Source organism: Canis lupus, chromosome 1, assembly GCF_048164855.1.
Source record: "Canis lupus baileyi chromosome 1, mCanLup2.hap1, whole genome shotgun sequence".
In the NCBI taxonomy this organism is placed as follows: Eukaryota; Metazoa; Chordata; class Mammalia; order Carnivora; family Canidae; genus Canis; species Canis lupus.
This window is the reverse complement of record NC_132838.1, coordinates 49870326-49897951: the sequence shown is the minus strand read 5'-3', so window position 1 is coordinate 49897951 and position 27626 is coordinate 49870326. Positions and strand designations below refer to the sequence as shown.

Here is a 27626-nt window from a genome sequence, read left to right as displayed (position 1 = left end):
TCCCACATCGGGCTCTCTGCATGGAGCCTGCTTCTCCCTCTGCCTGTGTCTCTGCCTCTCTCTGTGTGTGCCTCTCATAAATGGATAAATAAAATCTTAAAAAAAATACATATATATATACACACACACACACACACACACACACACACACACATTGGGATTGTGAATTTGAACCCCATGTTGGATATAGAGATTACTTTATATTTAAAAAAAAAAATGTTTAAGTTCAGATTTTTCCAAATTAGAACAACACAAACCGAACTACCTCTACTTCACATAACATATATACAAAACACTAAGATGGAATGGCTATGACTATTGAAGACAGCATGTAACTGAATCTAAATTCAACTAGAGGTAAATGATCAAACATGCCACTGGATTTCAGACATGGCAAATACTACAAATGAAAGCTGTAACATTAAAAGCAGATATGGAAGAGATTGCTGATACTAACAAAGAAGTTTTATACACAGAGAGGTAAGGAGAGCAGAGGACAGAGTTTGCTTATTAGTTAGAAGCAAATGCTCCTCATGCCCTCAGGTATCAAAAAAAATAATGGGATCAACATACTGATTCTCATATCATGGAAATTCCAGAGAATGACTCAAAACTTTTAACAAAGTCTTGACCAAAAAAAAAAAATAATAATAATAATTTAAATTCAACAATGGGGTGATCTACTAAAATTTTAGTGTATTTATAGCTCAAAGCCTGTCTCCCTAACAAAATGTTCATTTATAATTAAGTTTATAAAATTAGCTAAATATTAATATACCTAATAGTGTAGACTAAAAACCAATTCCTCAAAAAGACTCAAAACATTTGAAATACTTACAGTACACTCTTGCATCTCTTGCTCCTTGGTTGCTAGTCGCATTACAAGGATGTTTTCTCTGCGAGCAGACTCTTGTTGTTGTTGCTTTAGTTTTTCTTCAGACTCTCTTAACCCAGTTACATCATTAGCTGATGATTAAAAAAAAATTTTTCGAAATATTATGAAACATAATTGCAAGATCAAGTGGACCTACTCAAAATAAAGTTCTGACTGCCTTTAAGGATAATAAAAACAAGGGCAAAAAAATTCACCAAGTCTTTAGTTTCTATCCTAACTACTTTACTAACAAAGAAATTTGTTCTTGATCATGAGTGCACTTTTTAGAAGGTAGTGGTGTACTAATACTACCTAATACTACATGGAATTGTTATTATTGTCCAATTTACCTCCAACAGAACATGGGCAACTTCATTATCTGCATCTTATAGCATATCCACGAAGTCCTGACTATACTATTTTTAACCTATCCAATGTAAACATGCCAATAACTGCACAATTATCACTTAAAGCTTTCACAATATTGGGGCACTGGGTGGCTAAGTCAGTTGAGCATATCTGACTCTTGGTTTCGGCTCAAGTCATGATCTCAGGGTCATGAGACTGAGACCCTCATGGTGCTCTGCTCAGTATCTACTTGAGATTCTCTCCATCTCCTTCTGTGCCTCCCCCTAACTCCCGCACATGCAGTGCATGCATGTGCTATCTCTCTAAAATAAATGAAATCTTAAAAAAAAAAAAAAAAAAAAAAGAAGCTTTCACAATATTAATACCTAAGAATTATTATACAGTCATATAGTAATTGAAATTTCAGGGTATCAAGCTTTCTGGACCTGGAAAACAAAATTGCTTTGTATACTAACAAATAGTATGTTATTCCTAACAATGAAAAGCGACAAAACTAAAATGGTCTTAAAATTAATACACTTTGTTGGTATTATTTTTCAGGTTTTGAAAACCCTGTAAATCTGTACTATATCCTACTGTTACACTTCAAGCTCTTACAAGTTTATTAGGTGCTACTTCTTATGTACCTCCTTTCTAAGACTAGTAATTCATGCTTCACTTCCAATTCTTCTGTGGAAGGAATCAGGGACACATCAAGGAAAGTTTCAAGTAATTGTGAATTTCCCTACTCTCAGACACTTATATGTAATTCTACTAAAACGGCCATGCTATTATATGTCGGGTCTTCTCCAAGTGACTGGGTAGGAATTCCTCAAGAAGAAGGATCATGGTTCATTCATCTATTTCGTAGCAGCAATACAGTGAGTGCTTGAGAAAGTTCTTTAACAAAATGCTTGAATGAAAATTACAATGGCTTAGGGGCACCTGGATGGCTCAGCTGGAAGACAGTGTGCAACTCTTGATCTCGGGGTCATGAATTTGAGCCCCACATCAGATGTAGAGATTACTTAAATAAAAACTTAAAAATTACAATTGCTTAGAAAAACCAATTATCTTGTGTCTATTACAAAAATCTAAAAGGAGATATTCACATAATCTTCAGGAAGCTAAAACTCAAACTTACAATTAAGATCTGTGTACTTGCCCTCCAAAGCTTGGACATATGCTTCATATTGTTTCCACCTAGTACAAAAGTAAGTCCATGTATTAGTTGTCATGTTGATATTCCTTTTATTAAATATACTAGAAAATCACACCCATAAATTTATAAATTTAAGTAATGCCAAGAATTTCACTACGTAATTTTTAACCAATAATAAAATTAGTCACTTCATTATTCCTTCTCAATTTACATTAACTAGGTAAAAGAAAATACAGAAAAAAGTTCTCTGCTGAGAATACACCAAGTATGTTCCTTTGAGTCAGTTCATTTGCCTTAAACTAAATAAAAAACTTACTACTTTCAGTCATATAGGTTCACCTAAGAAATGTGCTGTTCACCTAAGAAATGCTGTTCACGTAAGAAATGTGCCTAATTATAAGGAACTGAAGGTTCCTTATCTTAGCTCTTTTCGGAAAATAACATACAACCAAAGCAGCAGTTCAAAGTAGTATTTATTTTTGCCTGTAAAAAAAAAGGAAAAGAGAATATACTATTTTCCAGGACTATTCTTTAAAACATCCCTACTTGGCAGAAACAATCTGCATAAATGACAGACTATCGGAGTATGAGGGAACTTTTCTTCCTTGTTATATTCCTCTACCTTCAAAATATAGGCTATGCTAGCTTGGCAATTATTGTTGAAAACAGGTCCTGAGTCTTATGTTTAAGCAACTAACAAAAAGTAACCTACCCTGTCTGCTATCCTGATTACCAAAGAGCTTTGTTTTTAAGCTGCTCTTCAGTTACAGCTTATCAAAATTTAGTTGATCTTTGACCAATGCAGGGTAGGGATTTAGGGGTGACAAACCCTGCAGAGTCAAAAATCCATGTGTAACTTTTGACTCCCCAAAAAGCTCAATTACCAATAGCCTACTGTTGACTGGATGGAAGCCTTACCGATAGTATAAACACTTAGTTAACGCTGTTTTGTATATGTATTATGTGCTATATTCTTGAAATAGCTAGAAAAAGGAAATATTAAGAAAACAACAAAAAAAAAACATTTAAAGTACTATACTGTACAAAATCTGCACATAAGTGGACCCACACAGTACAAACCTGTGTTAAAGGTCAATCAGACCTTTGATTTTAGAAAATCTTTCTATAAAACCTCAAAAACTTTGACAGGTTTGCTAGGAGATATATTAATATTACTGCATAATGAACAAAAAAAATTCCATACTAAACAAATCCATATTTTCCAAAAACACTCCTGTTCAGTCAAAGGGTGCTTATTTTTATGGTGTCTACAACCTAGGACACAAACAGGAGTTTCACCACTCAGTGTTTGGGGATGAATAAAGGCCTTTTATGCAGCCTATATAAGAACAATCAATTTTAGAGGGGGCCTGGATGGCTCAGTTACGCATCTGATTCTTGATTCAGCTCAGGTCAGAACCTCATGGGTCCTGGGATCGAGCCCTGTGCCAGGCTCTGCTCAGCAGGGAGTCTACTTGGGATTCTCTCTCTCCCTTTGCCTCTCTCCCTACTAATGCTTGCTCTTGCTTGCATGCACTCTAAAAAACAAATAAGTCTTAAAAATTAGAGGAACAGAAAAATATAAAGGTTTAACCAGAAACATCCTTTATCAAGATGACAGAACACACAGCATGGTTAAATTAAGTAGCACTTAATTTAAAATCACCAAGAGAATTAATGAGGAAAAACTAACTTAAAAGTCAGACATGATAATTCCTTAGAGGTTAAACCGACCTCAACAATATAAACCTTAAAAGTAACAACATAAGAAATTGCTGACATGAATTTCTTTTTCTTTCTTTCTTTCTTTCTCTTTCTTTTCTTTCTTTCTTTTTCTCTCTCTCTCTCTCTCTCTCTCTCTCTCTTTCTTTCTTTATGATAGTCACAGAGAGAGAGAGAGAGGCAGAGACACAAGCAGAGGGAGAAAGAAGCAGGCTCCACGCACCAGGAGCCCGATGTGGGATTCGATCCCGGGTCTCCAGGATCGCGCCCTGGGCCAAAGGCAGACGCCAAACCGCTGCGCCACCCAGGGATCCCTGACATGAATTTCTATTAAGATTATATTACTGATTTTTCCCCCTATGAATAAATCAAGAAAAAGACTACACATACTAACCAGAGGTACTAAGAGAATATCAACAGTTGAGTGGCAGTATTATCACAAGCAAGGGTGTACTTCAGCAGGAGAGGACAAGAGTGCTTTAGACTACTAAGGATTTAAATTTCATGTTCAGGAAAATAGATGTTTGCAACGAAAAAACTGTCCTTTGCATGAAGAAGATAAAAAGTTTGTCCACAAGATGAGTAGCTAAGGAAGGTGAGAAATTATCAGACTCTAGTTAACAATGGAACAGGTCATCTGTGCATGCCTATCTCATAAAACACTTTTTGCTCCCCTGCTTCCAGCCTGTTAAATTTACTTAGTTATTCAAGTAAAAGTCCCTTGATATTTCTATAGAAAAAAAGTTCAATGATTTGGCAAAGGTTGCCCTGAAAAATATTTTTTTTTGAAAAATACTTTCTTTGTACCTAAGTTATCATATAAAAAAATTCATCACCCAAAGTAATAAAATACAGAACACATTTAAGTTACACAGCACAAAACGTGTTGATTTCATTTTATATTAAAAAAAGAAATACCCTTAATGCTATTCTTGACGATCGGCTCTTCAAAAACATTTATAAGACAACCACAAAAATTCAGAACTTGGAATAACCTTTGAAAATAATTCAACTCCTTTAACTTGCAGATGGGAAAATGAATATAAAGTTATAGGAACTGACCAAGGTCATAGCTAATGAGAAAAGAGTAACTTTGCTTATCAGTAAATAATTTCTTCCAGGGACCCCTGGGTGGCTCAGCAGTTGAGCATCTGCCTCTGGCTCAGAGCGTGATCCCAGGGTCCTGGGATCGAGTCCCACGTTAGGCTCCCTGCTGGGAGCCTGCTTCTACCTCTATGTCTCTAGCTCTCTGTGTCTCTCATGAATAAATAAATTTTAAAAATCTAAAAATAATAATAATTTCTTCCGAAACTAAACACATCATCCTTTAGGACTATTAACTTTCTCACATGTTAAACAGAAAAGGATTAAATAATGACCTCAAAAAAAGTCTATATATGTTAAATTGAACGCTTTCTGAGAAGAGGGTCTTTCCTGTAGCAGGTTCTACAAATGAAGTACAAATGCTACAAGTTAAAATTCTGAGATCTTCCCTCTGCAAGAAAAACATTACCTAGCAATCTAGAAGTTATCCAAGCTAGTACTACAGTTCTCTAAAGTGTTATGCTTTCCTCAATGTTTACATAATGAAGAAACAGACCAGGGATGCCTGGGTGGCTCAGCAGTTGAGCATCTGCCTTCAGCTCAGGGCATGATCCCGCAGTCCTGGGATCGAGTCCCACATCGGGCTCCCTGCATGAAGCCTGCTTCTTCTCCCTCTGCCTATCTCTCTCTGTGTCTCTCAAAAATAAATAAAATGAATGAATGAATGAATGAATGAATAAAAAAAGAAAGAAAGAAAAAAAGAAAGGAGAGAGAGAAAGAAGAAGGAAGGAAGGAAGGAAGGAAGGAAGGAAGGAAGGAAGGAAGGAAGGAAGGAAGGAAGGAAGGGAAAGAGAAAGAAACAGACTATAGAAAGTATGTACAAACAGTACATTAAATGACTTCAGGATACATTAACGTTAAAAACAAAACAATTGGGTAGCCCAGGTGGCTCAGCAGTTTAGCACCGCCTTTGGCCAAGAGCGTGATCCTGGAGACCCAGGATCGAGTCCTGCGTCAGGCTCCCTGAACAGAGCCTACTTCTCCCTCTACCTGGGTCTCTGCCCCCCGCCCACCCCCGTGTCTCTCATGAATAAATAAATAAATAATCTAAAAAAATATATATCTGGGGATCCCCGGGTGCGCAGCGGTTTGGCGCCTGCCTTTGGCCCAGGGCGCGATCCTGGAGACCCGGGATCGAATCCCACGTCGGGCTCCCTGCATGGAGCCTGCTTCTCCCTCTGCCTGTGTCTCTGCCCCTCTCTCTCTCTCTGTGACTATCATGAATAAATAAATAAAATCTTTAAAAAATAATAATGAAAATAGGGGATCCCTGAGTGGCTCAGCAGCTTAGTGACTGCCTTCAGCCCAGGGCGTGATCCTGGAGTCCCGGGATCGAGTCCCGTATCAGGCTCCCTGCATGGTGCCTGCTTCTCCCTCTGCCTGTGTCTCTGCCTCTGTGTGTGTGTGTGTGTGTGTGTCTTTCAAGAATAAGTAAAATCTTTAAAAATAAATAAATAAAAATAAAAATAAAATATATCTAACTTGAAAATAATTAATTATAGCCTAGAACCCCAATGTTCTATACAAAGTATTTTATATTTTTGATAAAAGAACATTTTACCTTAGAATTAACTCATCTCGTGCCATAACTTTGAAGTCTGTTTCACTCAGTCGAACCTATATAAAGAAAATTAAAATATGAACGGACTTGTTCTTCCTAAAGCTTTAAAATATTAAATGCCAATGACTTTTATATTCTTCATAAAGATAGGATCTTAACATTTTAATCCACCAATTGCTCCTTTCTGTTATTAGAAACACCCTTATTACTGGAGACACATAAAATCCTTCCGAAAGGAGCTCTGTGGTGAAACATAGAAAATCTCTCCAGAGGCTCAGATTAAATGGCTCAGTACATATTATTGGTTTTTTAAAAACTTGTATTATTGTTTTTAAAAGGTAAACTGTTTAATACAGGCATCATTCTTAAGGAAATACAAATTAAAACTCTAATAAACTATCACTACACACTTATTAGAATGGCTTAAAAAATAGTAGTAACACCAAATGCTGGAGGAAGATGTAGAGAAACCAAACTTTCACATTTTGCTGGTGAGAATGCCGGTCCAGCTATTCTGGAGAATCGTTTGGCAATTCCTTTTGAAACTAAAAATGGATGTGCCACACAACCAACCCAGCATACATCTCAAAGAAATAAAACTTTACTTTCCAACAGAAATCGGTCTATGAATGTTCACAGCTTTATTTGTATCAGCCCCCAAACTGCAAACCACCCAAATGTCCTTTAACAGGTGAATGATTAAACTATGACACATCCCTTCCCCTGGAATACTATATTCACACCATTAAAAAGAAACAGCCTATGGATCAACTTGGATAAGCCTCCAGGAAATTATACTGGGTGGGAAAAAAATATCTCAGAAAGTTATATATACTGCATGATTTCATTTGTACATTTGTGAAATAGCATAATTACTGAAATGGAGAACCAATTTGCAGTTGCCAAGGGTTTGGGATGGATGGGGCTATAAAATGACAAAATGGAAGCTTGTGGTAGTGGTTCAGTTAACTATTTTGTTTGTGGTAGTGCTTATAGTAAGTTACATTGTGATGAAACTACACAACTACACACACAATACATGTATAAGCTCTGTGTATTGTACGAATGTCAAGTTCCTGGTTTTCATACTGTTATGCAAGATTTCTGATGGTTATGCAAGATTAACACTGAAGAAAGCTGGATGAAGAGTGCACAAAACCTCCCTGACATTGCTTTGCAACTTCTGGTGTATTAGTAATTATTTCAGAATAAGAAGTTTAAAAAAATTAAACAATACTCTAGCTAGCTGAAACTGCTTTATGAATTAAGAAATATTAAGTGTTTCTCTATACCAAATAAAGATTGTAAAGGTGAGGTACCTCTTCTGCATTAATATAAAATTAATGCTTTATCAGTTTCCTCCATAAGAAAAATGTTTCAAACCAGTAACATAGCATACTATTATAGAAGAGGGAAAAATCATTGTACCAAAAAATATATATGTATTAGAAGTCTAACAAAAAGCACACAGTTAATTTTGATGATTAAAACACAGTACAATTCCGTATTTCATGAACAATTTGACTTCAAAACTTAAGACAAATTTCCATAATCCTTTATCATCTAAATTGTTGATTTAAATATTCACTGGTTAATAAGCTCATACCCTGCTTTCCCTTTTGAATTATAAATTGTGGGATGCCTGGGTGGCTCAGTGGTTAAGCATCTGCCTTCAGCCCAGGGTGTGATCCTGGAGTCCCAGGATCAAGTCCCACATCAGGCTCCCAGCATGAAGCCTGCTTCTCTCTCTGCCTCTGTGTCTCTCATGAATAAATAAATAATCTTAAAAAAAAAAAGAATTATGAATTACTTTTAGAAACCATGTTATTTTGTAACTGTGTGTACAATAGTAACTAAACTGAATTAAGTTAGGGAAAGAGAAGAGGGGGAAAATGAGACTAGAAAACAACTTCAGAAGAAAAGGTAGAAAGAATCTAAGTACTACCTGTAACCTTTTGTTGAAAAATAAAGTGGTTTTACCTTACAAAGGCATTTAAAAAGTACCAAAAAAAAAAAAAAGTAGTAACTTGTGAACTTGTGAAAAAATTTTGTTATGTAGGTGGAAGTATTTGTATAGTAAAGATTAAGAGTAGACCACAGAGATAATTATAATGCAAGTTTTCCAAAAAAACTGAAAATATTCTAAAAATACATTGCGTACAAGATACAATGTCTGGTACATTATACACCCACAATGCTAGTAGTGTTATAAGGCAGAGTGAAAAATAAGCAAATAAAGATGTCCTTTCAACTCTATTAATTGCTGCCCCCTCAAAGGACTTAAAAAACCTGTGGGAAAAAAACATACCTTTTTGGGAAGAGGTTCCTCGTTGGTCATCTTGAATCCTAGAAAAAAGGGGCAGAGAACAGATTCAATTGATGTTCTTCCAGTTAAGGTAGCAACAAGAAATACTGACTTTTCCAAATTTATTTGGGAACTCAGTTTTGACTAAACCATTAGATTACCTAGCAATAATTTTAGATTACAGAAACGTTACAAAAATATTACCGTGTTCCCATGTACTCTGTATCCACCTTCTCCTTTGTTAACTTCTTATATTACTACTGCTTTTAAGTTACCAAAAAAAAAAAAAAAATCCTTTGTAAAAAAGTATATCGTTCCTATTGATCTTCCCATAAAGGATTGATAGAAATACAACTTTTCTATGCATTCTTACAGCTCCCCCATGAGAGAGATCTTACAGAAGTGACATCGTTGTGCTAAAGTCAGACACTGACCTCAGGCAGTATCCCAGGCATCTCGCTGAAAGCGTATGAAGTGTAGTACCAGTTGCTAAGCCTTTCCTTTTACAGCGTTGTTACAATAAGGTAGACAGAATCTTTTTTTTAAAGATTTTATTGTAATCATTTGATAGAGAAAGCACAAGCAGGGGGAGTGGCAGTGAGGGAGAAGCAGACTCCCTACTGAGCAATGAGCCCTGTATGGGCTCAATGCAGGACCCAATCCCAGGATGGGATCATGACCTGAGCTGAAGATAGATGCTTAACCAACTGAACCACCCAGGCAACCCAGTAGATAGATTCTATAATCGTGATAATTCGCTATTGTACAATGCTTAATACGGGATATATATTTAAATAGGAATTTTTTATTAAGGTATAATTTCATGCCCCAGGATATGTATCTCAAATTGGCTTTAATAAATTTTTGTTTTATACATTTTTACAAAATTTATTTCACTCTATTGCAAGCCATAGATTACAATAGAACTCTCATTAACTTTCTTATTTTTTTTAAGATTTATTTTTATTTATTTATGAGAGAGAGAGAGAGAGAGAGGCGGAGACAACAGGAGGAAGGAGAAGCAGGCTCCATGCCAGGAGCCTGACGGGGGACTCGATCCCGGGACTCCAGGATCGCGCCCTGGGCCAAAGGCAGGCGCCAAACCGCTGAGCCACCCAGGGATCCCCTTCTTATGCTTTTTGAAAACACTTCTGTTACTTCCTAATATTCAAATAAGGTGACAAGCTAATTTAAATTTTTTCCTAGGTTTTATTTTCAACAGCACTGTCATGAATTTTCCCCTTATATTTTACACTTCCTTTATATTTATTTTATTTACCCATACTTCTTACACCCCAAGCTATTAAACACTTAACCAAACAGAAAGAAGTCATGGAGATGTGCAGCAAGGTAACTAATTATACTGTATTGCATGTTTGAAAGTTGCTAAGAGAATAAATCTTGAAGGTCTTCACAAGGAAAAAAGGAAAAATATTTTTCTAATTATGTGGTAACAGATGGTAACTAGGCTTACTTGTGGTGAGCATTTCATAATATACACAAATATCCGATAATGTGTACCTGAAACTGTTACGTGTCAATTATATCTCAATTTTCAAAAAATTAGCCAAAGAATTTATAGTGTAAAACTGAACTTTTAAAAGCCACTTGACTTCATATTATTTGAAATTCCTCAGAAGGACATAATCTTCCAATGCCATTTTTTTGTTGCATAGAATTCCCACTCTATAAATCAGATATACTAAATCATGGACTGCCATTAAAACCTCATTTTCAGACCAGATACAATGTGTTACAGAATTCAGCACATTTTAGGTAAAAAAAAATCATAAATCGATCATATATTACTGGCTTAATTCTTCCCTCTTTAATAATCTTATCATTGGATGCAGCAAGCAAAAACCTGAGTAATGTCATTTTTTTCTGAATTATTGAAGTTGATCAAATCTTTGACCAGTATCTATGAAGATATAACCATATCTTTATGATTTAAGGTCTGTATATTTTTCTATTTTTTTTTTTCCTTTAAATTGGTCCCTGTTTACTTTAGACCTCTTGTTGCCCAGTTTATACTCTGTTGGAAGTTAACAGACAGCTGCTTGGTGACTCTAACACGATACCAGTGATTCCAATCATCTGGAAAACAAAACTTCACCATGTTTATCCCCACAGAGGTCTACTTCTATTTTAGTATGTTTAAAGTATATTCACTCTACTTGACTGCAACCTATTGGAACCCAGAAATCAAGCCTGGCATTTCCTTGGAATTTCCCTTTCTCTGAGCAAGACATAATAGGCAAACATTGATTTTAGCCATATTTAACTAGTATAGGTATACCTATACATGCCACTAATCTGATTAAATCCTTCTAAAGGCTCCCCATCTCACTCAAAATAGTGCATGCCAATCCCTGCTGTGATCTCACATCAAGCTTTATTTTTCTGCATCGTTTTTCTTTTTTTCCTTTATTTATTCATGAGAGATACAGAGAAAGAGAGGCAGAGACACAGGCAGAGGGAGAAGCAGGCTTCCATGGAGGGAGCCCCACGTGGGACTCGATCCCAGGACTCCAGGATCATGCCCTGGGCCGAAGGTAGCGTTAAACCACTGAGCCACCTGGGCTGCCCTTCTGCACTGTTCTTATCATGATCTGATATTGTACATACTTATCTGTTTCTCTCAATTATAGAATAGGCTCCATGAGAACTTTTCATTCACTGCCGATGCCACAGTAGGCACTCAAACGTATGCTGAATGGAAGTATGAACAAATGAATTCGCTTCAATTAATACTGAAATCATAATAGCTAAATAAGCCAATCTAATTTTTCCCTAAAATAACCAAAATGACCCACTGTAAAATTCTGAGAATAAACGTGAAACCTAATGTAACAGATATCGTGATAAGCCTGCTTAGTGACAGTTTAAAAACAGTTAAATTTATCACTGTGGATAGGCAGTCTACCTGTTAACTAATGGGCACTACAGCTACTCAGAATTTTAGTTATAAAACGTAAGCATTATGGATGTTACTCAATATAAATTCCAGCTTTAAATGCCTCTGCAACATGACACTTTCCCCAGGTTTATTTGTTCATTCTTAATACATATTCATATTATTCCATTAAAGTAAAATTAATTGCCAAGCTTAATTAGCAACAAATAAGCTACACTGTTTTTAAAGGGCACTTAAAGGACTAGGAGAAACATTAAAGAAGTTCTAATAACCCTACTTTTCCGTAAGAGGGTGGCAAACTTTGAAAACAAAAAAAATGCTGCAGAATTTGAGCCTGTTTCCTCATCCCAAAAAGGATGATCACCAACCACCAAGGTTCCAAATTATTAACCTACTTCTAAAGATAAACATTAATCTTTAGCATGGTGACTAGCACAAAATAAGCAATTATGTTTCCTTCTCCCCTTCAAAAAAAAACAAAAACAAAAACTCAATCACTACTTCTCCAAGAAACTGAAGGGATAATTCAGAGGTTGAGAACAATGAAAACATGCTCCTGTCTTTGTTTCTATTTCTAAGTCCCATTGCAGAATTCTTGGTGATCTCCAATTTTTAAAACTCTAAACGGGAAGTTTTTAAATTTTTTAACACTGGTTTATGTTCTTTTCTAAAAAGTCTGATGGTGGACAAATTTTAATTACACATCACTTAAAGAATGTGTATATTTTCTTCAAAAATATAAGTTTATTAATTTGTGACATATGTCAAAGACAAATGCAGTTTTTGTATAAAGGCCTGTGTTTCGTGTTGACTCTCAGAGTCATGTATCATTCCAATGTTACAGGATATATGATTTGGGAATTCAAAGCATAAGCATTTTGAAAAAAAATTCCTAATTTTTAGCTATTGAAAAGTCAATCTTGGGACGCCTGGGAGGCTCAGGGTTTGACCATCTGCCTTTGGTTCAGGGCATGATCCTGGAGTCCTGGGATCCAGTCCCACATTGGGCTTCCTGCATGAAGCCTGCTTCTCCCTCTGCCTATGTCTCTGCCTCTCTCCCTGTGTCTCTCATGAATAAATTTTTTTTTTAATGTCAATCTTAAAAAAAAAAAAAATGTCAATCTTTCCTTCAGAGTCCATAATAGGCCACAAGAGTTAAGCAGCCTGGCAAAAGGCAAATTAGAACAAGTCTTTTTTTTTTTTTTTTAATATTTATTTATTTATTCAGAGAGAGAGGCAGAGACACAGGCAGAGGGAGAAGCAGGCTCCATGCAGGGAGCCTGATGTGTGACTTGATCTGGGGTCTCCAGGATCACACCCCGGGCTGCAGGCGGCGCTGCGTTACGGCCACTGCCCTAGAACAAGTTTAAATTTAAAAGTATCAACATTCAACTATTTAGCCAAAATAGAACTTGGTTCTCAAACTTAACTTTCACATTGCATGAATATACTAAGAAAATTATTATTCCCCAAGAAAATTTTTAAATTACAACTGGCAAGCATAATAGTCATCTAAGACAATTCTAGATTAATAAAGGTAATATATATCCCAGGTTCTTGGAACCATCTATTTTTGTATCAGAAAAATGGAATAACTAAAATATCTGGAGCTGAATCTTGAATCTTGGGGGGGGGGGGGGTAGATAGATGAATATATACTCATGGATGTGAGTCACACACCTAATAATCACAACTTTTCAAAGTTGAAATTAGCCTCCATTTTCCAGATGATGAACATGATTATGAGTCACTAGGTGATTAACTCTGGTCAAAACAGGTATTAATCAATAAACTGGGGGTTAGGATTCCAAATGCGGCACCTCTCAAAAGTTGGTAACTGATGAAGATGGATTATTCTTCCACTCTCCCATCCTCAACAATGAATAAGCTTCACGAAACAACACAGAAAAGCAAAAGAGAAAAAACAAACTTGGTCAATTTGGCTGCCTTTTAGAATGTTTAAGATTGGTTACAACCAATCTTAAAATTATGTAAACGTTTCGGTTATTCACATGGATTAATCCAGGGATAATTTCTTAAAATCCAGACCTCAAGAACCACCACATACTCTTGATGCCTTTACACTGAGAAACACTTTATGATGGAGAGTTCAGTTTTGGTTGGCTAGGTGCCTAGCATCCCAGATCCCAGTACTTCACTGGCTTTTAGCATTACGATCCTAAATTATGCAATGCAGTTCTCTCTTAGGCGAACACCAGCCAACACAATTTGAGAAACCATGTACAATTTGAGAAACATTAGTTTGAGAAACTAATCATAACTGAACTCAAGAAACTAATAACCTGACAGCATACAACCCTGGCTCTAGTAAAAAGGGTACCATAGTTAGGAGCTGGATGACCACTTCTTCCTAACTCTGATCAGTCACGGATCTTGAGCAAGTCACTTAACTCTGAACTGCAGTCTCCAAATCAGTGAGAGAGAAAGAGAGAGAAACCAATTTTACCAGCCTCACAGTGTTGCAAATCTCAATGCTCAAGTGCCACAAAAATGTTACACAAAAAGATTTTTCATAGAAAATATCAACATCAGGGATCCCTGGGTGGCGCAGCGGTTTGGTGCCTGCCTTTGGCCCGGGGCACGATCCTGGAGACCCAGTATCGAATCCCATATCGGGCTCCCGGTGCATGGAGCCTGCTTCTCCCTCTGCCTGTGTCTCTGCGCCTCTCTCTCTCTCTCTGTGACTATCATAAATAAATAAAAATTAAAAAAAAAATAGAAAATATCAACATCAAAAGATAATTTTAATGTGCACTAAAAAAATTAAACTAAATTTCACCAACTACATTTTCAAGAGTGGAGAATATTTATTTATAGACCCACTTCTAACCTGATGGACCAGCTTAATAATCCAATGGGATATACGGTTATGGGAATACTGAAAAGTTTTTCCGAGAAGCTGAATATCAGAAAACGTTTAGAGGTAAACAAATAGAAGATAAAAAAAAAATACGAACGAGCATAAAACCAAACAGTACCTAGATCTTGTTTTGGTAAAAGACCCATCAACATAAAAATTTTAAGAGTAAAATTTTGTATTCTTAAAAAAAAAATTTTTTTTAAAGGTAACATAAATTATATGAAAAGACTGCCAAGTACAGGAATTCTATACTACATACATACAAGCATAGAAGGGACTTTTGAAAGCTTTAACGTCCTGCACAAATACAATTATTACAGCTCTTGTCTCTATCTACATCGTACAGCTACTACAGATTTTCTATGTCATATACAGTAACTCATTTCTAACCTTTCTAATATTTTGAGCAGGCATCCTCAAAATTGAATCAGGAAATCCAGACGTTAAGTTCTGATGAGCTGAAGTCAAACAGCAGTGCCTGGGACACACTTCTAATTATTACCTTCCTCCTACGGGTCTTAGAAATTTATGCTTCAGTTCTACCCCTGAGAGATGAAAATACTGACCACTTGGCTATAGCCATTTGTTTAGAGTAAGGTTAAGATCTAACATCTTACATTTTGTAACTCCCAAAATACACCCACACCCACCCAAGCCCTTAAAATTTAACTTCATCCTCATCACATGCCACCTGGCGGACCGCAATTTCCCTCCCCGGCTTGCCTCATTCGATGCTACTGAACGACAGGAGTTAAGAAAAATGTAGGTACCTTGAAAATATTTCCCCACATCGTTGTTTTCTGTTTTTGTTTTTTTTTTTCTTACCGGATGTTTGAATGTCGACAATACATGCACCTATCGTAGGAAACTCAATGGTCAGAACTGAAGAATTAAAAAACGAGAACTCTTGATAAATCTGTGACTTGTACTTCTCCTCCTCAGTGATGGAATTAACTAAATTCTAGGAGACCCACAACCAGGCGGACACAGCTCACGGCTGTAAATACACTCACGGAAACCCGCTGCCACTCAGGGCCAAAGAACCGTCTTTTTACTTTAGAAACACCATTATTGAGGATTTTTAACACAGTCTTTTGAGATCAAAACAAGAATTTGGGACATTTTTTCCCATGGATCCTCTGACCGATGCAATGTGGTGTTTCGGAGGAAAAAAAAAGAAAAACAAAACAAAACACAAAAAACAGGTAATAACAGCCTGAGAGAGACTCGAGACGAGACTTAAGAAATTTCCCCCAAGCCTCCCTTCTACTGAATTGACAGACTGCTTTCTCTGTTCAGAATGCATGCAATCATTTAAAAATGGAAGTCTCCGGGAGGACGCAGCTGCAGTCACAGGCTACTGCGCGACGTGCAGGGTGGTCCTCGAGCCCGTCGGTGCCGCCGACCCCCGGGCTCCGGCGGAGAGCGGCGGGAGGGGGCGACACCGAGGGGGGGACGCGCCGCGCACCGAGGGGGCGGCCTCCACGGTCGCCCCCGGGACGCAGAGCGGAGGCAAAATGGCCTCGGGGAGGCGGAAGTGTCCCCGCGGCGGGAAGCAGGCGCCGCTAACGGGAGGCCGGCGGGCCCGGGAGCCCCGGCTCGCCCCGGCTCGCCCCGGCTCGCCCCGCGCGCTCTGCCCGCCCCTTCCCGGGCGGCCGCGCCTCAGCCCTCGGGACCCGGAGGTCCTCGCGGCCGCTCCCGCCGGCGGCCCGCACCTACCTCTCCGGACGGAGGCCGCGCCGGCGCCGCCAGTCACATAGGCCGAGGCTCCGCCGCCCGCTCGCCGCCCAGGCCGCCACACCGCACCGCCCCGGCCCCCGCGCTCCTCCTCTCGCCGCAGCCCCGGCGCTCCCCTTTATTTGCGGGTCTCGCTGCCACAAAATGGCGCTGAGGGAGGACGCGAGGCCCCGAGGCCCCACCCCCTTCCCGCTCCTCCCGCCGCCGCGCCCCGCCCCGCCCCGCCGCAGCCTCCGCCCGCCCCGGTCGCCGCCCCGCCATGTTCGCGGCGGCCCACTCACCGAGTCGCCTCGCGGGCGCGGCCGCGGCCACGGCCCGTCGCTGGGCCCCGCCGCAGGGAGGAAAGGCCAGGGCGCGGCGTCCGCCCGAGCCCCCAAGCGCTAAGCGAGGAGCGAGGAGCTGCGCTTGCTGGCACGCGGCGCGGCCTCGGAGCGCTGCGAACTCGGCGGCGGCGGCGGGGGCGGCGGGGGCGGCGGGGGCGGGGGCGCCGGCGGGCGGGGGGGAGCGGGCCGCGGGGAGGGGTGGGCGGCGAGGTCGGAGGTCAGCCGCGGGGCATCACGGGAAGGGCGGCGGGGGTCGCGATTGGCGGCGCGGGGCGGACGCGCTCGCCGGGCCACCTGCGGCTGCGGCGCGGCCTCCGGCGGAGGAATCCGGGCCGGGCGGCGCGCGATTGGCCGCGGTGTGGTGCAGCGCCCGCCGGTGATGCTTCCGCGCGCTGGCGGGCCAGGTGCAACCCCAGGAGCTAGGCCGTGGGTGGGAGGACGGGCCGCGGAGGCTTGGCTTAGCCTTGCCGTTGGAGGACTTGGAAACCGGCCTTCCCGTGGAGCGCGGCGCCCCGCCGGGCGCTCGGGGCGTCCGCGCCTTGACATCTCGCGGCTAGACGGCGGGGCTATTGTCTAGCGGGTGGGGGTTGTGCCCGGGTCAGCTGCTCTAGCACCCCGCAAACCCAGAAGCGCGGGGAAGGCGAGCCCTGGAGTTTTTAATGAACCCTATAAAACACGATTTATAATTTGGATATACTCCCTTATGCAAGACCTTGTGTCACCCGGGCCATTGCATAAGAACGATGGTGTTACCTGCTAAACGTGAAACAGTCTCTTACACTTCCTACGAGGGTTCAGGTAATTCTTCTGATCTTCCCTTATCCGGCTTGGCTAAGAGTGTTTACCCCTGGAGGAGCTGTCCTGAAATGAGGTGATTTATACGGATAAGATTAAAGTGGACTCCAGATACACATCTGGTATGTTCCCAGCAAGTGATAATGGAGAAAATATTTGCAACTTACATCACAGGGAATCTTAAAAACGGGAAAAAAAAAAAAAAAAAAAAAAAAGAAGAAGACCAAGATCCGAAGAGAATTTTTGGGAAAGAACGTGAGCAGACAATTCACAGAAAAGAATAGCAGTAGTCCTTAAACATAAAAGGCGGTTTGTCCTCACTTATAATGGAAGTCACATTAAAATTACAAGGCCCTGGAGAAGCAGTGCTCATAAATTTCTTGGTGTCAGTGGGGAAAAATGGTTCAAGCCCTATGGAGTACCAAAATTACATTTGCATCTATTCTTGTATCTTGCAATTCTACTTCTGACCCTAACCTTATTCTGAAAATACACTACCACAAATAGAAACAACATGTAGGCAAGGTTATTTGTTGCAGTGTCATTTTCATAACAAAAGTTTGGAAATAACCCGAGTATCCATTAATAGGGAGCTAGTTGGACATGATAAAACGGTACAATGGAATACAAAGCAGCCATAAGAAAAGAATTGGGTTGCTTTGGAATGAGTCCCAGGTTATATGGAAAATTGGAAGGATATCCCAGAAACAAACGGTTACCTACAGAGGATTGTGGAAAGCATGCAGGGGAAAGAAGTAGAAGCAAGACATCTAATTTTGAACTTCTAGACTTTTACATAGCCAAAAAGTAAATAAAGGAAACAAAATAAATCCAATGTTGGAAGCATATTGAAACAAACAAACTTAACTGTGAGTCAAATTGGTAACTAATATTGTTACCCATAGAAAAGAATTATTCCTCCAGGGCTTTTGAACATAGTACTCAGGTGACATCTATGGTGAGATATATTCTAAAGATGAAAAAGGACTGCAAAGGAATCTTAGGTTTTTCTCAATGTTTACAATTAATGGCAATACTATTGCTGTGGTTTTTAAACTATATATGTATATATATGTAGATATATAATAGGATAACAACTAATAATTCTAACTTTTAAGGGGAGGAGAAAATGAGGTTCAAATATAAAGACCGGGATCCCTGGGTGGCGCAGCGGTTTGGCGCCTGCCTTTGGCCCAGGGCGCGATCCTGGAGACCCGGGATCGAATCCCACATCGGGCCCCCGGTGCATGGAGCCTGCTTCTCCCTCTGCCTGTGTCTCTGCCTCTCTCTCTCTCTCTCTCTCTCTGTGACTATCATGAATAAATAAATAAAAATTAAAAAAAAAAAACAAATATAAAGACCAAGGGAGTTCAGAAAAAGCCTGTAATACATTTAAATTATAAGTATCAATTTGAGCAAATGATTTTAAAAATAAATTTCCTAGTCCTGTCCACTGAAATAGCACTGGGGTGACAAACTGTCCCAGAGGGTTTCCCAGGATGCTGCAATTTCAGTGTTAAACCTGGAACTGTCAGAGGCAACCCAGGGTGGTTGGTCACCTTCAGGAACAATGAGCATACTTGCCATCCAGATCTGGTTTCTAAATTCCATTCCATAATAAATAGATCCAAAGCTCTTTGGAAAATTGGCTGATTCCAGTCTGGGGCAGAGAAAGTACAGGATGAGTCAGACATTTTGTGCCTAAATGCAGAGAAAGTGCTTAAGCTAATAAAGATATGTCAACAGGACTTAGGAAAACAGGCAAAACTGATCTATAGGAATAGAAGTCAAATCAATCATTGGCTGGTGGGGAGAGGGGAGCATGACACGACTGGAAAGGAAAATAAGGAACTTTGGGGGGTTATGAAAATATTCTACATCATGATTAAGATGGTGCTTACCCACATATATATGTGTGTATATATGTATATGTATATATATATATATATATCAACAGTCATCACTACACCACTAAAATGGGTCCACTTAATGTCAACTTTACCTCATATAAGTTATATATATTACTTTCATGTACTTAATATGAATTAACTCCCATGTGTATGTAAATTATACTTCAATAGTGTGGAAATAAATGAAGACCAGCCAAAAGAGAAAAGCAAAGGCTATTTATTCGGAGCCTGCCATGATACGAGAGTCAGCCACCATCACTTGCATTTTGGCAGAGACTCAAAGGTAGGCATGGGAGTGGGAAAGCTTCACAGAGGAAAAAAGGAATGGCTTCAGGTGGGCCCTGTTGGAAGCAATAGGCATGGAAAAGCTGAAGGTGACTAGGAGCAGGGCATCCTATGTGATTGACCAGGAGTGCAGATTTGACTTTCTCTGATTAAATCTGTGGTGGAAGTGGGGATGAAAATTAGAGAAACTGTGAAATTTTAATCAAGTCCTGGCCATTTGGGCTAAGGAGAAAAGAAAAGTTCTTTAGAACTTAGAACTAAGTTCTTGTTTATCTGCCTGAATTCTTACTTGCAATGGCAATCTGACTTCCTCTCCAAGTTAGTATTACAGGAAGCTAGCTGGCTTCCTCACTCATTAGTGTACATAAGGGGCAGGTTGCTGCAGGTTGTGGGTCAGAATTACATATTTTTAAAGATTTTATTTATTTGAGAGAGAGAAAGCATGAGTAGAGCAGAAGCAAGCTTCCTGCTGAGCAGGGAGCCCCACATGGGGCTCCATCCCAGGACCCTGGGATCATGAACTGATCCAAAGCCCCACGCTTAACTGACTGAGCCACCCAGGCGCCCCCAAAATTCTATTTTTATCTATAGTCTGGTCATATCCATTTGTATATCCAGTCTTCAAAAAGTAAATTTTTAAAGGACACAGGAACCAACTTGAAGCATCTGCCACAGGCCACATTCAGCGCAATTTTAACATAAAAAGGAAATGGCAACAATTAATTGTAAATACTGAATAGATGAAAATCTATGACCCTACAGTTAAACTTGATGAAAGACAGGGTGGAGAACAATTTTCCATCATTGGAAATGACTGTTACATCAAATCACTCTGATAATGAGCTATTCACGGTAACATAGTATTTGCCCTCCCTTTTGTTTGTTTATTGAAAAAGAGAATTGTGGTTTACTCCTGGTTTAATAAGGAAAACCTCTTCTTTACAATAGAATGCTAGCAAATAAATGTAGAATAAATAATGTAATTAGCAAATAACTAGTATGCAAATCTTAAATAAGTCAAGGATCATTTATGGACTTTAAAACCTTTAGATGACAGATTGTTGGGAAATGGGAGCATACATTTGAAACCAAAATAACATTTCTCAGGTTATTATCTAATTGTGAAGAGAATATATTTGTATAGTGGAGTCATCTGGTGGTCACCATCTGAACAATATGAACAAATTTAGAATCTGTAATAGTGGGAAAACCTCCAATTTACAGAAAATAGTAAAAAAAAAAAAAAGTTATGGCACTAGCAAAAATATTCTCCCCAAAATTTAATGAAACTGTAAGCAATAAATATTTATTGAGCACCTGAGTTAGGTCTAGCACAGTCCTCAATATCAATATCCACCCAACTTTAAGCTGCAATTTCAAAAGAGTTACCAAAGTGTGCTGAAAGTTACTTACATTTGACTTTTTTATTTATTTATTTTTAAATATTTATTCATGAGAGACACAGAGACATAGGTAGAGAGAGAGGCAGGCTCCATGCAAGGAGCCTGATGTGGGACTCAATCTCAGGACTCCAGGATCACACCCTGGGCCAAAGGCAAGCACTTATCCACTGAGCCACCCAGGCTTCCCATGTTTGGCTGTTTTAAATAGCACATGCTGTTGAGTGAAGTAAATTGGCCACTTCTTTCCCGTCAACCTAGTAGTTAGCCTATAACCAATAATGCTACTACTTTGACTTAGGCATCATCTAATAAAATGTGAATAGGAAAAAAGAGAGGAAGAAGAAAAAAAAAAAAGGCATTCACAGTAAGTCTAGCCTTTGTCGTTGGCATATAAGAAGTCCAGGGAACCTGGAGATGGGCAGAATTGGCATTTAAAGAAGTTGGCAGTGATTCACAGAGTTCTTCTGAGCTCAGAGATGGCATGACCATGACCCTGAGCATGTCAAGTTTTTCCATGAGTCATTAACTTTTGCTTGGTCCATTCTTTCTGTCTGCCTTGCTCTTTCGACTCTTCCTTACCAGGTTATCTCCTGTTACACATTAGTAATTAGCTTTAGAGGCATTCTTTAGCCGATTATGTGTCAGTCATAGAGATTTGTAGTTTTACATATATGGCTGTTAAACAAAGCTTTCTAGACAATTTTCTCTTTTTAACCTAGTGGGTTTTACAAGTACTTTCTTATAAAGTTTTTCTTTGAACCTCAATGCAATATACTAACCAAATGTATCTATTTTTTCAGGTTTAGTTTACATTTTTTAACTGTAAAGCTAATGATGTTTAGTCTTTGCAGACCACAAAGAACTCCATTGGTACTCTTTAAACAATTTTTTTAAAAAATATTATATTTATATAATAATTTCTACCAGTACTATTTTAAAAATGCTATTTCACTGCACCAATCTCCTTGAATATAATTCTGAACAATTTCCAGGCTTTGTTTCCTTGTTTGGTTGTTTTTTTTTTTTTTAAGATTTTATTTATTTATTCATGAGAGACACACACACAGAGGCAGAGACACAGGCAGAGGAAGAAGCAGGCTCCATGCAGGGAACCCGACGTGGGACTCGATCCCAGGTCTCCAGGATCACACCCTAGGCTGCAGGTGGTGCCAAATCGCTGCACCACCGGAGCTGCCAGGTTGTTTTTTTTTTTTTTTTTTTTTTTTTTTAGGATTTTATTTATTTATTTGAGAGAGTGACAGCACGAGGCAGTGACAGCACGAGGCAGGGTAAGGGGGTGGAAGAAGCAGACTCCCCACTGAGCAGGGAGCCCAATGCAGGGCTCAATCCCAGGACTCCGGGATCATGACCTGAGCGAAGGCATATGCTTAACCGACTAAGCCACCCAGGTGCCCCTTCTTGTACTGTTTTGAATCAGTGTATTTGTTATATACCCATGAAACATTGATTAAATACCTGTCACACTGTACTAAGAACAAATGAAATTTTATCCCTTAACAGTGGCTATACAGTGAAGTTTCAATCATTCTGAATCCTTGGTGGGGGCAGGGAGCAGAGATAATAGAGGTGTGGGGAACTTAGAATCACTTGTTCTTGGAAACAGGCTTGTCTAGTTCCTGGAAAATCCCTTTATTATAAAATAAAATAAATTAAAATAAAATTTAAAAAAGGCAGACCAAGATAATTTCCCTATCATGATCTCTGTCCTTGTTACCATTCAGTGCAAATAACTGCTTTCTGAAAAGGATTCAGTGTGCCAACATGACTAAGCATCACTGTACTCCTTCCAGCTTCCACCAGGGTACCATGGCACACACTGCTGGGAGCCATGTTCCTCTTCTTGCTGATGGTTTCCTGATGGTTGTTTGAGTCATAATATCTTCAGCCCAGGGAATGAATTATGGCCAGTATGAGCCAATGTTTCTTAACAGGAGTGCTACTGATATTCTGGGTAGAATGAATTTGTGTGTGTGTGTGTAAAAGTATTCTGTGCATTTTAGAACATTATGCATCCCAATACAAACCCACTAAACGCCAATAGTATCTCTCTGTGTGACACCTGAAAGTGCCCCCTCTATATTTCAAATACCTCGTATGGGCAGGATTCACCTGATGAGAACCTTAGCTGATTAAGGAATTAAGATCTTCTTGACCCAAATCATGACACCTCGTCTTCCAGTGGGCAGAATTGGCCAATTGACCAGTTTTGCCCAGGACCAGAGGAAATCTCCTGGGACTACAAAGAAAGGCTTTTCTTTCTGATAAGAGAGATGTGCTTTCCCCCCCCCTCCCTTCCTCTTAACAGTCTGGGAGAGACTGTGATTGTGATGCTTGCACCTATAAGAACCATCTCCTGATCAGGAAGTATCAAATGGGAAAACAGAGACCAGGGACGCCTGGGTGGCTCAGCAGTTGAGCATCTGCCTTTGGCTCAGGGCATGATCCCAGAATCCAGGATCAGAGTCCCATGTCAGGCTCCCTGCATGGGGCCTGCTTCTCCCTCTGCCTATGTCTGCTCTCTCTCTCTCTGTGTCTCTCATGAATAAACAAACAAAATCTTTAAAAAAAGAAAGAAAGAAAGAAAGAAAGAAAGAAGAAAGAAAGAAGAAAGAAAGAAAGAAAGAAAGAAAGAAAGAAAGAAAGAAGAAAGAAAGAAGAAAGAAAGAAAAGAAAGAAAAGAAAGACCAGCCTGCTGAGAATACAGAGTAGGGAGTGAAAAGTCCTTGGATCCTGGATGACATTGTTAAGCTTCCAGATGAACCCAGGTACTGTCAACTGTTGGGCTTTTTATGAAAATAGAAATGTACTTATATTTTATTTTTTTAAAGATTTTATTTATTTATTCATAGACACACAGAGAGAGAGAGAGGCAGAGACACAGGCAGAGGGAGAAGCGGCTCCATGCAGGGAGCCCAATGTGGGACTTGATCCCAAGTCTCCAGGATCACACCCCAGGCTGCATGTGGCACCAAACTGCTACGCCACCGGGGCTGCCCTGTACTTATATTTTAAATCACTGTCCATCAGGGTGCCTGTTAAAACATCACCAAACACGTTCTGACTTACCTGGTTAAGGAAAGAGAGTATTTACATGATAAACAAGTTAAAGAAAATGGGAAGAGGGACGCCTGGGTGGCTCAGCAGCTGAGTGTCTGCCTTTGGCTCAGGGCGTGATCCTGGAGTTCCGGGATTGAGTCCCACATCGGGCCCCCAGCGAGGAGCCTGCCTCTCCTTCGGTCTATGTCTCGGCCTCTCTCTGTGTGTGTCTCTCATGAATAAATAAACAAAATCTTAAAAAAAGAAAAGAAAAGAAAAGAAAAGAAAAGAAAAGAAAAGAAAAGAAAAGAAAAGAAAGAAAATGGGAAGAGGGACACCTGGGTGGCTCAGTGTTGAGTCCCAGAGTTCCTGGATGAGTCCCACATGGGGCTCCCTGCAGGGAGCCTGCTTCTTCCTCTGCCTGTCTCTGCCTCTCTCTGTGTCTCTCTTAAATAAATGAAACCTCTTCTTTTTTAAATTATTATTTTTTAAGATTAAGGCTCCCATAGGGAGCCTGATGCAGAACTTCGATCCCAGGACTCTGGGTTGAAGGCAGACGCACAAACACTGAGCCACCCAGGTGCCCCACCTCTTCTAATTTTTAAAAAGGACAGCCTTCTATTCCCCACAAGTTAAAGAACAGGAGACAGTCCATCCAAAAACCATGTGCCTGACTCACTCCTGATCATTGAAAATCTGTACTTCTGCCAGAGAAAAGCGGTTGTCCCAGTCACCATGCTGACCACCTGCTACAGACATCTGTTAGCAACAACATAATTTATTTTCATTGCTCTTTCCTGCCTTTTTTAACCTCTTTTCTCTGTCTCACTCATCTGTGTTTAGGGCTACTGGCCACAGCCAGATCTTTATCTTTTCTCATGGAAAACTCCAACAGCCTCCTCTGCCACTCATCAAAACCATCTTCCACACAGCAATTCTGGGAGATTTCCACTGTTGGGATAATGGAGCAGACATACCACTCCATGTTTCTCTCACGAAGCACAACACAAAATCCTGCACGTTAACCTATGAAAACAAACACGAGAAAAGCACACTGCCTAGGGGCATAAGGACCAGAGGACAACACAAAGGTTGCCCCGCATTCCGTGGGCTTTCTTTTTGCTTCTTATACCTCAGAAGCAAGCAATCTGGAAATACCAACAGGCACAGACAAAACATGCCCTCTCTCCCCCCAAAAAAGCCTGCTCCCTATAACCAAAGGACCAGGGAAGAGGCAGCCCAGCAAGAGAGAAAATCTTGGGACAGTGACCACTCTCTCCAGCCAACATCTCCACCCCTACCCCACGGGTTACTGATCAAAAGCATGGGTGAGCCAGGATGTGGTTCATTGGGGAGACAACACCTGGCCAGGAGCATCTCACAACCCAGGCACTCCAGAGTTATTTGTTACCCTTTTCAACAAATGGCAACACAGGAAGTGCTTTATAGTAGTCTGGGAAAGAGCACCACCTTGTGATGAAATAAAAGGAAACAATCTAAAGGCTGTGCCTCTAAGCCCTTGATCAAATCCAAGTCAACGTAGACTCTTAGAGGCTGACTCCCCAGCAGGTGGTGCACAGTCTGGAGAAGCCCAATGTTCCAGAACAAAGCTGGGCTCATCCCTCCAGAGGAGGGAAAATTCTATATGACATGTGTCACACCCTGAGGGATTCAGGGTATCTGAGGTCCTGGGTTTCTGGACAGGAAAAGGCATATTGGGAAAGTTATAGAAAGAAAGGGAGAAGGAAAATGATGCACTTAGCTGAATGTTTTACATACATTGTGTCATTAGTTCTCACAAGCGGACTTCCAGGGAAGTGAGATCCTGTATTAGTCCCCTTTGGCAGACGGCTGAGGCCCAGAGAGGTTCAGTAACAGTACCGATAAGAAGAGCTAAAGCCTAGGGCACCTGGGTGGCTCAGTCGGTGAAGCACCTAACTTTGGCTCAAATCATGGTCCCAGGTTCCTGGGATAGAGCCCCACGTCTGGCTCCCTGCTGCTCAGTGGGGAGCCTGCTTCTCCTCCTTCTACTACTCCTCCCTGCTCGCTCTCCCTCCCTCCCTCCCTCCCTCTCTCTCTCTCTCTCTCTCTCTCAAATAAATAAGTAAATAAAATCTTTAAAAAAGGAGAGAGAGAGAGAGAGAGAGAGAGAGAGAGAGAGAGCGCCTCAACTTAGATAAAGTTAAGCTGATTACTCCCTTAAACATACACAACAGGCTTCCCTCAGGAATATATGCCAAAAGAGAAACCTTTGGCAAAGTAAAGGTACAACTACTGCAGAGAATGTGACTTTAAACTATGTTTACTCTCCTCAGCCTGATATTATAAAAGTAAGGGTCCCTCTTTGGGACATCCTTTTTTATGCCTGTAGACCCTTGAGCTGAAGAACAAGACCCCTGTCATTAGGAGAAAGTTTAGGCACAGTGGAGGGGATTTGGTTCTCATTCCTTAGAAAATAAGTGCCTAATATAGCCAAACTGTCCAATAAGTCTGAGTAGTGCTTCTGCCCCAGAGAGAGGAACAGCCAGATGATAATGAGGGCAGATTTGGGTAGGAGGCAGTCTGAAAGCAGCTGCAGTGGCCACAGGGTCTTTCTTAAAAAGGACAACCAAGCTGTATAAGGCCATATCCAGAAGGCACGGAAAACATAGGTGTGTTTAGGCAGACAAATGTTTCCAGAGGTCCATTCTCTGAGCAGGGCTCAGCAGTGAGGGTCCTACGGGTAGAAGGTGATCTTAGAGCTGTAGCAGCACTGCTCATTATAATCCAAGTGGGAGCCCAAGCAGGAGCCCAGATGCAGAGACGGGGATCCAGGCCCTAGAAGAAGGGACTGGCAAGGGCCAGGACATGTTCGTGGGCCTCAGACATTGAAAATGGGGAATGAGTAAAATATACAGAATAAATCACAGCAGATAAATGTTCTTGTTTTGTATAGGAATCTTACTATAAGGCATTATAAAGATAATAAATATTTAATAAGTTTTTAAAGATTTTATTTAATTACTTGAGAGAGAGAGAACAGAGCAAGAGGGAGAAACAGGCTCCCTACTGAGCAGGGAGCCCAACTCAGGGCTTGATCCCAGGACCCTGAGATCATGACCTGAATCAAAGCCAGACACTTAACTGACTAAGCTGCCCAGACACTCTTATTTAATAGATTTTTAAAGCATAAACCGTGGTGTGGCTTTGGCCTAGGTATTTTTCCCAAACCCCCTGTATATGTGGCTTCAGCCTTGGCCTTT

The 27626-nt window shown here is 40.3% G+C and overlaps 1 protein-coding gene across 7 annotated transcripts in view; it reads right to left on the bottom strand.

Moving 5' to 3' along the window:
- Nucleotides 1-17000, bottom strand: part of WTAP (WT1 associated protein) — a 28088-nt gene extending 11088 nt beyond the window's left edge. For 2 of the 7 annotated variants that reach the window (XM_072829656.1, XM_072829714.1), the window contains exons 1-5: nucleotides 16594-16768; nucleotides 9080-9117; nucleotides 6772-6827; nucleotides 2367-2425; nucleotides 839-966 (exon numbers count right to left, since the gene is read on the bottom strand). In XM_072829656.1, coding sequence (XP_072685757.1) covers nucleotides 839-966; nucleotides 2367-2425; nucleotides 6772-6827; nucleotides 9080-9109 — 273 coding nt within the window. In that variant the 5' untranslated portion in view covers nucleotides 9110-9117; nucleotides 16594-16768. Of the gene's footprint in view, nucleotides 1-838; nucleotides 967-2366; nucleotides 2426-6771; nucleotides 6828-9079; nucleotides 9118-13673; nucleotides 13882-15264; nucleotides 15554-15699; nucleotides 16234-16593; nucleotides 16769-16892 lie in introns of those variants that run through there. The other 5 variants (XM_072829705.1, XM_072829690.1, XM_072829699.1 and 2 more) reach the window with 5 other exon arrangements.
- Between the last annotated feature and the right edge of the window lie 10626 nt (nucleotides 17001-27626).